Raw genomic sequence first — 12840 nt, 5'->3', positions numbered from 1 at the left:
TTCCTGTCATACTATTTCATATTCTCACCTCTAGATTAAGAATCAATAATTTGCAACTAATATTTAGCACTCAAGTTCACTAGGTTTAGTTCACTAGGTTTAGTTCACTAGGTTTAAGCAGTAGATTTAGTGTATATAATAAGTATATATATAAGTAGTCTTAATTTTCGCAATTGGCAGGGCAATTTCACTTTTGTTTTGTCTTCTTTCCATAGATTTGATTTGTTTACATCCTGACCACTTTTTCCTCTCACCGCGTGACAATCCCTCGTATAGCGATGGGTGTGGTTGCACTCACTCGTCAGTGGCGTAGATCAGCGGTGGGAGTACACACATCTGGAGCGGGCGTAACCAACACTCCCCCCGGAATACGCGAAGACTCCTCCTAAAGCGTATTCGTCTCAAACGCCTACGTCGAGTACAGCCAAAGACACCGCTGGTCGTTCGTAGATACCCCCCGATGCGGTTTGCACGGTAGCCCACCTTACCTGACCATCTGGAGCCGGACACGTGGCAATCACTCGGCCTTTTGGCCAGCAGTTTCGTGGTAGCTCCGGATCCACAATGATTACCAGATCTCCAACTGTGATCGGCTTCACCGGTGTGAACAACTTAGTCCTACGGGTAATTGTAGGCAGGTAGTCCTGAACCCACTGCTTCCAGAACGCGTCCGCTATCACCTGCGGCTGCTTCCAGCTGTTCCTAAGCAGAATAGGGCTATCGTCCAGAGGAGCCCACGATCTCAGGCCGTTGGTGGATCCCAAGAGAAAGTGATTGGGCGTCAAAACCGGGAAATTGTCACCATCGCTTGGTACGTTGGTCAGAGGACGGGAGTTGACAATATTCTCGATCTCCACCAACGTGTTCTCCAGTACTTCGGGAGTCGGGATTCTGCTCGTTTGCATTCGTCCGAGGTTCTGCTTGACACTCCGAATCAAACGCTCCCATGCTCCACCCATGTGAGGCGTGACGGGAGGGTTGAAAGACCACTCAGTGTGGCTGGAGGTGAACTCCTTCGCTAGCGCATCATGGTCGAGTTTTTCTGTAGCACTCTGTAACTCCTTACTTGCAGATCGGAAATTGGTCCCACGGCCGCTATAGATCGCAGCAGGTATACCCCTTCTAGCCATGATGTTCCGAATGGCCATTACACAGGAATCGGTGGTCAGTGAGTGAGCGATCTGCAGATGGATGACGCGAGTGGTTAAGCAAGTGGCGAGAACCCCCCACCGTTTCTCGGTACGTCTTCCAACCGATACCTTCATCGGACCGAAGTAGTCCACTCCCGTGTGAGTGAAGGGACGAGTGAAGGCGGCCAGGCGAGCTGGAGGAAGGTCAGCCATTGCTGGTGGCTGCGGCTTGGCGCGGAGGATTTTACATTGTTGACAGTCTTTCCGGATCTGATGGTACGCTGCTTTCAGGCGAGGAATACGGTAGCGTTGCAGTATCTCGTTCACCACCGTCTCGTGGTTTTGATGATTGAATCTATCGTGTACTGCAGAGATGATGAGGCGAGTAACAGGATGATCCCGGGGAAGAATCACCGGTTCGGCTGCATCTCGATCGATAAATATATAGGCCTTCGTTCGACCTTTGACACGCAGCACGTCATTTTCATCCAGAAAGGCACACCACTGGTAGAGCAGGCTTGATCTGGGAACCGTTTTTGCTGGATCCTTCAACAGACGGTTCTCCATAAGGATAGATGCCTCTTCTGCGAAAGTGGTAGATTGAGCCTGGCGAAACAGATGATTTTCTGCATCGATAAAGTCCTGTCTTTTCAGCGGTCCCGACACTCGCGGTCGGCCGTAGCAGCAACGTTTCAGGTTATTGATATAACGCAGTACGTAGGCCGTTACGCGTAGCAGGTCGGTCCACTTCGAGAAATCCGGTGGATGAATTGCTGGATCACTAGATTGAGTGTGCAGAAGCAGATGCGGTCGTAAATCCTCCTCGGTAGTTCTTCCAGGAAACGGATTCACAGGCCAATCTTCTTCTTTGAGGAGAAGGAACTCCGGTCCACGGAACCAGCGGCTGTCACTTGACAAGTTGGGGGCTCTTTTCCATTTCGTTCCTTCGTCAGCAACGTTGTGTTTCGTCGGCACCCATCGCCACTCGATGATATCCGTAGTCTCGAGGATTTCGCTGACACGGAACGCCACGAACTGGCTGTACCGCCTGTGATCTGAACGCAGCCAACAGAGTACATCCTTGGAGTCTGTCCAGAACGTTCGCTGGCTGACGTTGATAGAGAGTGATTTCGAAATGGTATCCGCAAAACGCACACCGATGATTGCCGCTTGCAGTTCGGAACGAGGAATCGACAGAAACTTGAGCGGCGCAACTCTTGTTTTGGCACCAACTAGTGTGCAATCGACGGTATCGCCGTTGTCGAATCGTAGGTACACCGTCGCAGCAAACCCGTTCTCGCTTGCATCAACAAATGTATGCATTTGCACTACGGTACTTGATCCACCAGGTGTTTGCACTCGATAGCAGCGTGGTATTTCAACGTTTGCTATCTGCGGAAAGATCGCTAACCATGCCAACCACTTGTCGTACTGCGAATCCTCGATCATCCCAACCAACCGGCGTTCGCCAGATCTCCTGGAGCAACGTCTTCAAGAACATTAACACGTGCGCGATGAGTCCCAATGGATCGAATACCATCATTAGAGTGCGTAGAACTTCCCTTTTGGTTGGCCGACGGTTTCCTGATATGAGCTCCTCATCGTATCGCGCGGAGACCTTGTAGGTGAAGCAGTCCTTTGAGGTATCCCACCACATGCCAAGAACTTTCTCGGTGATGCTTTCTTCGCCGATGTCGAGGTTTTTCTCCTTCGTCGTTTCCTCACTCACCGCCGCAAAGACGCTACGCGAGTTCGATATCCAGTTCCGCTTTCAATGAAAAAACTCATTGGTGTGAATTCAAATTTTGTGATTTATCTATTCTATGCGTGTCTACTGCAAACTCTGATCCTACTCTATCAATTGCTTAAAGTAAAGTCAAGTTGCATCCACTAAGTGAAAAGCTATTAAGAAAAGAGTAATTTGTGTAAAAAATGAGCATGCCAACCCTGCATAAAGCTTATCCTCAAGCCAAGAGTAGCTATCTAGAAAGTTAAATGACACCTATTGAATGTGCTTAAACTTAAAAACTACAGAACTTGACGGGTTATTCCATTTTTCAATTGACGAGCAGGTCTCCTAGATAGGGTTGCCAAAAAAATAATATTTTTCGACGTTAAATTGGTTGTTAAATATTATCAATAACAATACAATATCATCAATATACATAAATTCGTGCTCATATTGAGGAAGACATTGTTCGATGTAGCAAGTGAAAAAATCAATCAACTCTTCCACCCTACTATAAACTATACCAACAAGCAGCACATTGTTATGGCTTATCCTCTCTAGGTAATCTGTTTGCCACGCGGATCCTTGTGAAGCACTGGAGCAGGGTTCTCATTTTTTTCCATTCACTTGGGATGCGAGAAAAAGTTAGCGAAAATAGAGTCGGGGCAAAATGTTCAACTCGAACTGTTTGGCATTGTGCATGCCCAGAGGCGAAAGTAATTTCGCTTCGTTTCATCCCTAACCGCACTGAACGGAGCCAGCGCACTCCTGAGGATTGCAAGGTGGAATAAAAGTAGTGCTTTTCCGAAATCATGAAGATTCCACGGTTACATTCACGCCTCCCCCCCCCCTCCGTTTTCCCCACCTTGTCACGAAGGTAGTCAGCTTTTCTTTTTTGCCTTTGGCTTTTCCGCCGTATACAATAGTCCCGTTCAGCTAATGCCTTTTAAGAAGCTCATTTCCGCTGCCTGTGATCTTAAGCTTCCCCATTCATGTTGTTCATGGTTTGGATATTGTGTTGCGTTGCGGGGTGGATGCACTGCTTGTTATTTTTATTGGCTTTTAATACGTCCCTACTGGGACTTTACGTCGGCTCTCAACTTAGTGTTCTTTGAGCACTTCTACCGTTGATAATTGAGAGCTGTCTAAGCCGGTACCATTCGTGCACTGCCCTGTGCGGCATAACAGTCCCATTAGAGTTTTTGGTAGAAATGAGTTTTATACCCCGGACAGACTATGGCTTATATCATGTAAAATAGGCTGGCTTGTAATGAGCACTCATATATAGGATTTCCAGTGAAAACTAGATGTATGAGTGCTCATTGCAAGCCAGCCTATTTTACATGATATAAGCCATAGTCTGTCCGGGGTATTACGTTGGAATGGATTGTCAAGTACCTTAATTTTACAATGTACACGAAAAGTTTCCTACTTTGTTCAGAAAATGTCGCGAAAAATATCAAAACTATGTTTTCCCATCCATAAGAGCCCAGGAGAAAAAAAATCTTCAGCAACATTTTTCCCCAGCATGCTGTTCTAAACACTCAAAAAATTCCACAATGGGGCAACTATGCTGAAAAGGGCAGGCCAGTTGTGTGACAATAAAAATCATACTTTATGCCCAGGGAGGTCGAGAAATTTTCCAACCTGAAAGATTCCTAGACCGGACTGGAAATCGAACCCAGCCGCCTCTCCAGCATGGTCTTGCTTTATAGCTGCACTCCTTTACCGACTGAGCTAGGGGAGGCCCCCGAGCAAAGTCTGAGATCAAATTGAAATCTAAATTCGATGTTGTGATTTCGCTGATAATGATTACTCAGGTTGTTGTCGTTTTGGTCGTTTTAACGGTTAAAATATCAAAATTGAGAGCAAACATATCTTCCTGTGACATCACATTGAAAACTATCTCTGTTATCAGTGAGAGCAAACTGAAAACCAAATTTGCTATCCATTTTTCCTGTTGATAACAAAACAAGTAGGGGAATTTACGTATTCTCGGCAACCTAAGCAGCGGCCTTCTTTCTATAGCCTTTTTCTCTATGTAACGCACACATATGCAGTATTGGTTTGTTTACAATCTTTTGCTGCCAGCTGCTCTAACAATTTCAGTCAAAAGAATTGCCAAAAACTGTTTTGAAACGCTTTTACAAAGCTCCAATCTTCTCTAGTGAGAGCGAGTATTGTCGGCAACCAGTTTTTCTTCGGCAACCGTTCCATTTGAACTGCATGTAACTCGAAATCAGCTACAATTTGTAGTGCGTGTGTTTCATTTCAAGAAAACCCTGCTAGATTGCTTTTTCTCAGTGGTAAAAATATAGTCAAATTGAAGCTGAAAGCATAAAGAATCGTTTGCATGCATTCAGCGAAGTGTTTTCGTAAGAAAATCCAGTGAAAATAGTGTTTCAATTTGGGTTGCCGAAAATAGTCTGTCATGCCGAAGCCGTCATTTTTCCTATCCAATTTGATGTTATGCTAAGGCAATGAAAACAAACCCGTAACAACACATTTTTAAAGAGCAAATGTACAGCAAAATGAAAACAAAATTTGGTATCAAATTTGTCAATGTGTTAACTGAAATCAAATTATGATTTCAGTTTAATGTTGATATCAAAACTTGATTTCAATTTGCTGTCATTTTGATGTTGGACTTTGCTCGGGCCCGCACTACTTTTATATGTGTGGCGAATTTAGTGATGGCTTTGTTTCCCAAGAATAAGATGATCAAAGGATGATGGTGGGATTTAAGTGCAGTTCGTAGACTGATAAGCTTCCATGAATAAATAGCAGCCGATTTTGAAATTTCGAAATCGATGACGGCAGACACAGGATTCAAAGATCAAAGATCAATCGATTCATTCCTACGTTTTGCTTTTCTGCTACGAAATGAGCAAACCCTAAAAACCCTAAAACCCCCGTCTGTCATAATCTTCAAATTGAAGATACTAACGAATACTCATGGATACACACAAAAATAAAGATCAAATTTTAAGCTTTCAAATGAATGCTGTGCAGCGGTTTGCAGCTTGCTTAGTTATAGCAACAATCAATACGAAACTAACGATTTTAAATTGGCTCACTACTTGACTAGCCTATTGGTCTCAAGCAAACAATTAACGTACCTCATTCTTGTCGAAATTCTAGTACTACACAATGTTTGTTTTGATTCGCTATGAAAGTTTGACAAATAAAATGAGGGGTTAGTGGATTTTCCTATGTTTCGAGGGGTGAATCGATTAGCTTGGAACCGAAGAGAGTACCAGAACTGAGCCAAAAAGTTGAGCACGTTATTTCGGGACCTTCTAGTCTTATACCCTGGACTGACTATGGCTTATATCATGTAATATAGGCTGTCTTGCAATGAGCACTCATACATCTAGTTTTCACTGGAAATCCTTTGTATAAGTGTTCATTGCAAGACAGCCTATATTACGTGAGATAGGCTGTAATGTCAACGGGGTATTATAGCGAATTCGTTTATTATTCAGTTTCAACCTGGATCGGGTATCAAGATTGGGTCTGTTTGTCTTCTGACAAACGTCAGTTTGCTCGTTTGTTTTTAAAACCTAGCTCAGGTTGAGGTTCGCACTGACAAAAAGTTCGGTTCCGCATAATAAACGAATTCGCTATTATACCCTGGACAGACTATGGCTTATATCATGTAATATAGGCTGTCTTGCAATGAGCACTCATACATAGGATTTCCAGTGAAAACTAGATGTATGAGTGCTCATTGCAAGACAGCCTATATTACATGATATAAGCCATAGTCTGTACGGGGTATTAGCAACAATCAATACGAAACTAACGATTTTAAATTGGCTCACCACTTTAGTAGCCTATTGGTCCTAAGCAAACGATTAACGTACCCTATTCTAGTCGAAATTCTAGTACTACGCAATGTTTGTTTTGATTCGCTATGAAAGTTTGACAGATAAAATGAGGGGTTATTGGTTTTTCCTATGTTTCGAGGGGTGAATCGATTAGCTTGGGACCGATGAGAGTACCAGAGCTGTGCCAAAAAGTTGAGCACGTTTCTGCGGGACCTTCTAGTCTTAGAGTTACCTCTATGGTATTAGAGTTACCTCTATGGTTGAACTGCAGCGTTGGAAGAAAACACGCACTCAAACATCCATGCATGTACGAACCACTGAATAAACAAAACACGAAGGGGTGGCATCACTTATCGTCATCATTCAGCTTCGGCAGCTTTCGTTTGCGTTTGCATTCACCGGCGTTTTTGTTTTTTTTTTTTTGTCCTTTCAGACAGGCTTATGGTTATGGTCTTATGACTGGTCCATCTCGTCAATTCACCGGCGTTTGCAAATACCTTTCTACCCTATGGGTAACTCACTCTGCCACCTTGTGACTGTGCTGATTGTGTTTCATGTGTGTTTTTGGGTGTCGGATGGTGTTTCAGGCGAGGTTTCGGGGTGTTTCTGTGTCGAACGAGCTGTCAGAACGTCAAGCGGTACCCATACAATGTTTACTGGTAGCCATGACCTCCACAACGCTGGAAATAACAGATACCCCTGTGATAGTAATTGTTTATTGGCGTTGACGGTGTCTCTGCAGCTCTTTACTCCTATGGTAAAATCCAATAGCAAACGTCAGACTGTGTGTGATGGCGGACTTTGTACTATCCTTTCACTGCACCGGAAAGTCCCATAAGATGCTGGCTGTAGTCGATCACTATAGATCGTTTGAGTCGACCCGAAGACATCAACCAGAGGATGTATGATTTTTTGATATTAAGGCTCTGAACCATTTGGTGGATTATTTAACTTTTGGTTAAAATTTGACAGATGGAAAGTTATCGATTAACCCTGCTATCCGAGCGTGGTTATTTTTGACGACCGTGGCTCGAAAACCGGTCGATCGACAGCACGGGGATTTTCGAACATAAGAAATAACTTTCGAAATGTCACTTTTAACTACGAGTTAAATTTAACTCGGCAAATGGTTCACAGCCTAAGCAATGTTCCATTTAGGCTGTGAACCATTTGCTGAGTTAAATTTAACTCGTGGTTAAAAGTGACATTTCGAAAGTTATTCTTGATGTTCGAAAATCCCTGTGCTGTCCATCGACCGATTTTCGAGAAGAACTCAGCCACGGTTGTCAACATTTAACTTCTTGTCTGTCAGAAATAACCATGCTCGGATAGCAGGGTTAATCGATAACTTTTCATCTGTCAAATTTTAACCAAAAGTCGAGCCAAAAGTTAAAATAATCCACCAAATGGTTCAGAGCCTTAGTTGTACGCGCAAGGTGCAAGGAGTACCGTCAGGAACGTGGTGACACATCAGCTCCGCGGCTTCTTCTCTGCTGAATGCACCATCCACATTTTCGACCGTGTCCTTTTCCGCAGGTCTACACATGTGTATAGAATAGACCTGAATAGAAGCTTTTACCTCATCAATTTAAAAAAATAATTAAGGCGGATGGACGGACGCAGACGGACGGATTTTGTTCCTTACAAGGTTCTGCTCGAACTGTGTTTTTGGAGTGTTAAACACAAGGTGGCAGAGTGAGTTACCCCTTGTTTCTACCACAAACGAAGTGACAAACGGAGCGGTGTACCAATTGCCGAGTTAAAGATGGGTCGAGTTTCGAACGCCTTTGGATACGGTTGTGTCTTAAGTTTCTTCTCTGTTTTGTGCGTGCATTAGCTTTCATAGTTTTCAGCTACATTTGCCGGATTGGCGCTGGCACTCTGCCTCCCGGACGGTTATACGTGTGTGAGTGGTGGTTTTCTCGCTTTCCGAGAAGTTTTAGAATCGAGAAAGTGTAAGCTGCGGCTTACTTGCCAGCCTATAGCTGGCCCGATTTTACCCCGGCGGGGTGGCCTCGAGCAAGTGTACTTCCCCCAAAGACGTTCGGATTTGGGTGAAACAACTATACAACAGAAAGGAAATCAATTTTAGACGTCTATTCGCTACTTATCTTCTCCTCCTCGCTGTTGCTGCTGCTGTTCGGTGGGGCCCTTCGACGACGGTATGGCGGTGGTTCTGCTGCTACAAAGCACGGACTGTGCTGAGCGGTTTGCTTCTTCTGCTGCTTAGCAGCTGTCCTTGACTTTTTTTTTTTTTTTCTTTATTAAAGAGACTTTCAGCCTTGGGCTGGTTCGTCTCTGCGCTGTCCTTGACACTTAGTGGGGGGGATGAGCGGGGCTCATCTGTTGAAACCCCCCCCCCCGGCACGGATTACCTACACCGGATTGCCTACACCGGATTGCCTAGGCAACCCCGGCAGACACCGCAGTATTTTCTGCCCAGGCGAACTCACCTCTGGAACTGCCTGCTTCGTCCTGCTTGACGGTTAACTGCGGTGGCGAGACTGGCTCTATTGACTGAGCCACCGCAGTCAGGACGGCGGGTGTTTACCGGATCCTTTTTGGTTAGCCAGGGAAGCGAATAGTTCCTGCTTCCCACAATGGCGATCAGGCACCCTTTTCCCTACACTATTTTTCGCAGCCACGGGGCCGGCTTTCACTCGCGGTACACAAAAGTGGTCGTACTTGAACTCGCGACGCGATTGGGAAAACTTCCCAACAGCTGATGAGCTAGTTCGGGACCCAAATCTCTGGAAAATCGTCTCCGAACAAAAAAACACACGCTCACTCCACCGTGGCTCTAATTGTTCTCCTCGATTTCACAACATCACAACACCAAAACAAAACCGCCATCGCTCCTGCAACCGCGCTCGACTGTTATGTTGATTATGTTTTTCGCCTTCGTTTGCAGCGGGAGGATAATCAGGACCTAACTTTATTGAATACGCGAGACACCATGAAACGATAATTTTATCCTTAGCTAACTAAATTAACAACATAATAATCTAATAAAATGATGTGCAAAATTTACAAATTAAAATTAATCACGAAGGCATAGTGATGAGTATGTCGCCGGCTGTGCAATGAAAACAAAAACAAAGCATAACAAACACGGCACACGCTCGTGTGAAATACGGCAATATTACACTCGGCGGCAAAACTACACAAAACGGGATTAATTGTAACACGCAGGTTACAAAAGAAAACATGATTCATCATGTTTGCAAGCAACAGAAGATTTGACGCTATCTGAGTTGTTTGTTTTTTTCTCCCGGTCCAGAAATGTGTGGCATCGCGAGCGATAATTTTAATTTTAGTTTATTTACGCGGTGATAATGTTGGTTCACTCGCAACTATTTTTGAAAAAAAAAATTAAGTGTTTTCGAACGAAAGTGTACCAAAAGTGCTTCTGAACGTGTTTGGTAGTTGGGTGTGGTGTAATTTGTGCATTCCCGGTTGATTTTGAAAATCCGTATCACAAAATTGCCCACCGATTCCTTTTTTTGCCGTTCGACGACGACGGGTGTGCTTTCGCGAGAGTGACGTATTTGATCCGTTTCTTTGCACGAGTGAGTTTTTTTTGTAACTAGCGTAAGTGTGCGTGCGATTTGCATTGAGTGTCGGAGATTGTAAGTAATCTGAAGGATGCCTCGCTGGATACGCCCAAGACTGGACGGGCAGTAGCTGGTGGCCGTGAACGGTTCCTGGGGAAAGCACTAGATGCGACCCTCCTCCCAGATGACCATGGCAATACAGGAAGTATTGGTATTGTAAGGTAATTGCTATTAGATATTTTGCAAACAGTGACAGATAGCGGACATGAAGAACCAGTGGAGGTGCCGGGCAAAGGTGTTTATCCTAGACAAATGGTAAGTTACAAATACGCTGTTGTCGTTGTCGTAGGCGCCGTCGTAGTCGCTGTCGTAATCGCCGTCGTAGTCGTAGGCAGTACCGTTAGTATATTTAAAATTAGCCACCAACCGCTGAAAATATGAATTATCGCGTATTTCTGTTGTTCATTACATGCCAAGTAAAATTTGAGAAAATAATTTCATTTGAATAGCTTGTTCAACCAGGTCTTAAACAATCATCACGTCGGTCATAGCTTGTTATGATTACCTGAACCATGCTTAAAGATAAAATCGAAACATTTAACGTCGCGTGAAAATGGATCTTAATGAAGGCCTCTTTCATAGCTTTTAGTTTAAGGATTTCAAAGATCGTCGGTTGCAGTGGCTTGCTTACTGAGCAGAAAAACGCGGTCCCATATCCTTTCAAATTAAAAATGTATGGTTAGATCCCTTGTTTATCGTGTATTTCGTAAAACTTTCCGTTGCCGACGGTGCCGGGTCTGAATTTTCATAAAAACTTGAGTAACGCTATAATGTGATATGAGGGGCTCGGTGGCCTTAGCACAACCGGTTTTGCTTACTGAACAGAACATCATGAGTCTAATCTCAAGCCCATCCACATTCATGATTCGTCAATCGTTTTATTTGTTAACATGACTACATGGTAATAACAGCAACTCGATGATTAAAAAGGAGCTCGTCTGCCTAGTGGCAAACGTTTTTGCTTACTGAGCAGAAGACCGAGGGTTCAATCCCAAGCTCCTTCGCGTTATATGATTGTTAGGACATCAATTCAGCTTATCGTTTACCAAAACGAACTCTGCTGCAAACCCAACCCTATTACCCAATATCCCAGTGATTCCTCGTGGAAGTGCAGAAGTGTTCTCGGCTTCCATCAAAGCGAGTATCACGTCAACACATTCCTACCCCTTCCTTTCTTGACCTGTGTTCGGGCGCGGCCGGCGCTGGTATTGCCTAGTTTGAGATCACCAGTTTTTACACATTGAGAATGATTGCTAGTCCCAAGCATCGTCTATTGGTTCTCTGTGTAATTACAGCTGGTCTGGCAATAACAGAATAGCAACCGTGGGCGGTCAATCATGCTCATGCTCAAACGAAGTGACAAACGGAGCGGTTAAAAAACTTTGGTGACGAACTTGCTATTGATTTTTTTCAGTGTACCACATGGCAACACTACTACCAACAATCAATACGAAACTAACGATTTTAAATTGGCTCACTACTTGACTAGCCTATTGGTACCAAGCAAACGATTAACGTATCCCATTTTAGTCGAAATTCTATTACTACGCAATGTTTGTTTTGATTCGCTATGAAAGTTTGACAGATAAAATGAGGGGTTATTGGTTTTTCTTATGTTTCGAGGGGTGAATCGATTAGCTTGGGACCGAAGAGAGTACCAGAGCTGAGCCAAAATGTTGAGCACATTATTTCGGTACCTTCTAGTCTTAGAGTTACCTCTATGCTACTACCATAGAGGTAACTCTAAGACCATAGAGGTAACTCTAAGACCACTGGGTCCCGAAGAAAATCATTATTATTTTTGGCTCACTCAGTACCAGAACAACGGTCCCAAGCAGTCCCAAGCTATTTCACTCACCCCTGCATGTTCTGCATGAATCCACACACCCCTGATGTTATCTGTCAAACTTTCATAGCGAATCAAAACAAACATAGTGTAGTAATAGAATTTCAACTAGAATAGGGTACGTTAATCGTTTGCTTGGGACCAATAGGCTACTAAAGTGGTGAGCCAATTTAAAATCGTTAGTTTCGTATTGATTGTTGCTAAGACCACTGGGTCCCGAAGAAAATCATTATTATTTTTGGCTCATTCAGTACCAGAACAACGGTCCCAAGCAGTTCCAAGCTATTTCACTCACTCCTGCATGTTCTGCATGAATCCACACACCCCTGATGTTATCTGTCAAACTTTCATAGCGAATCAAAACAAACATAGTGTAGTAATAGAATTTCAACTAGAATAGGGTACGTTAATCGTTTGCTTGGGACCAATAGGCTACTAAAGTGGTGAGCCAATTTAAAATCGTTAGTTTCGTATTGATTGTTGCTACTACTGGATTGTACCTCTATGATTGTACCACATGGCAACACTAAATGTACTAGAATGTTTTGTTTCTATCTCTTTCACTCTACTCAAAACTGAAATGCACAAAAAAAAATGAAAAAAAGGCACACTGTCGAAATAGCCCATCTGGTGGATGATGGCACAAACTTTTAAAAAAATTCTATTACAGTGAACCACATTATTTTAAGGG

The 12840-nt window shown here is 43.7% G+C and overlaps 1 protein-coding gene across 1 annotated transcript; it reads right to left on the bottom strand.

The window, feature by feature from the left end:
- Positions 1-401: 401 nt before the first annotated feature.
- LOC135701110 (uncharacterized) lies at positions 402-2579 on the bottom strand. Its single transcript, XM_065221814.1, has one exon. The coding sequence runs from the start codon at positions 2577-2579 to the stop codon at positions 402-404; it is 2178 nt and encodes a 725-aa protein (XP_065077886.1).
- Between the last annotated feature and the right edge of the window lie 10261 nt (positions 2580-12840).

Source organism: Ochlerotatus camptorhynchus, unplaced genomic scaffold (assembly GCF_037179485.1).
Source record: "Ochlerotatus camptorhynchus isolate MF236.1 unplaced genomic scaffold, CSIRO-AGI_Acam_v1.1 ptg000150l, whole genome shotgun sequence".
In the NCBI taxonomy this organism is placed as follows: Eukaryota; Metazoa; Arthropoda; class Insecta; order Diptera; family Culicidae; genus Ochlerotatus; species Ochlerotatus camptorhynchus.
Note: the sequence above shows the minus strand (reverse complement) of the source record. Positions and strands in the feature narration are given on the sequence as shown.

What these genes read in the sequence shown, in the direction of transcription:
- LOC135701110 (XM_065221814.1), bottom strand. Translation starts at nt 2,579, where the DNA reads ATGATCGAGGATTCGCAGTACGACAAGTGGTTGGCATGGTTAGCGATC.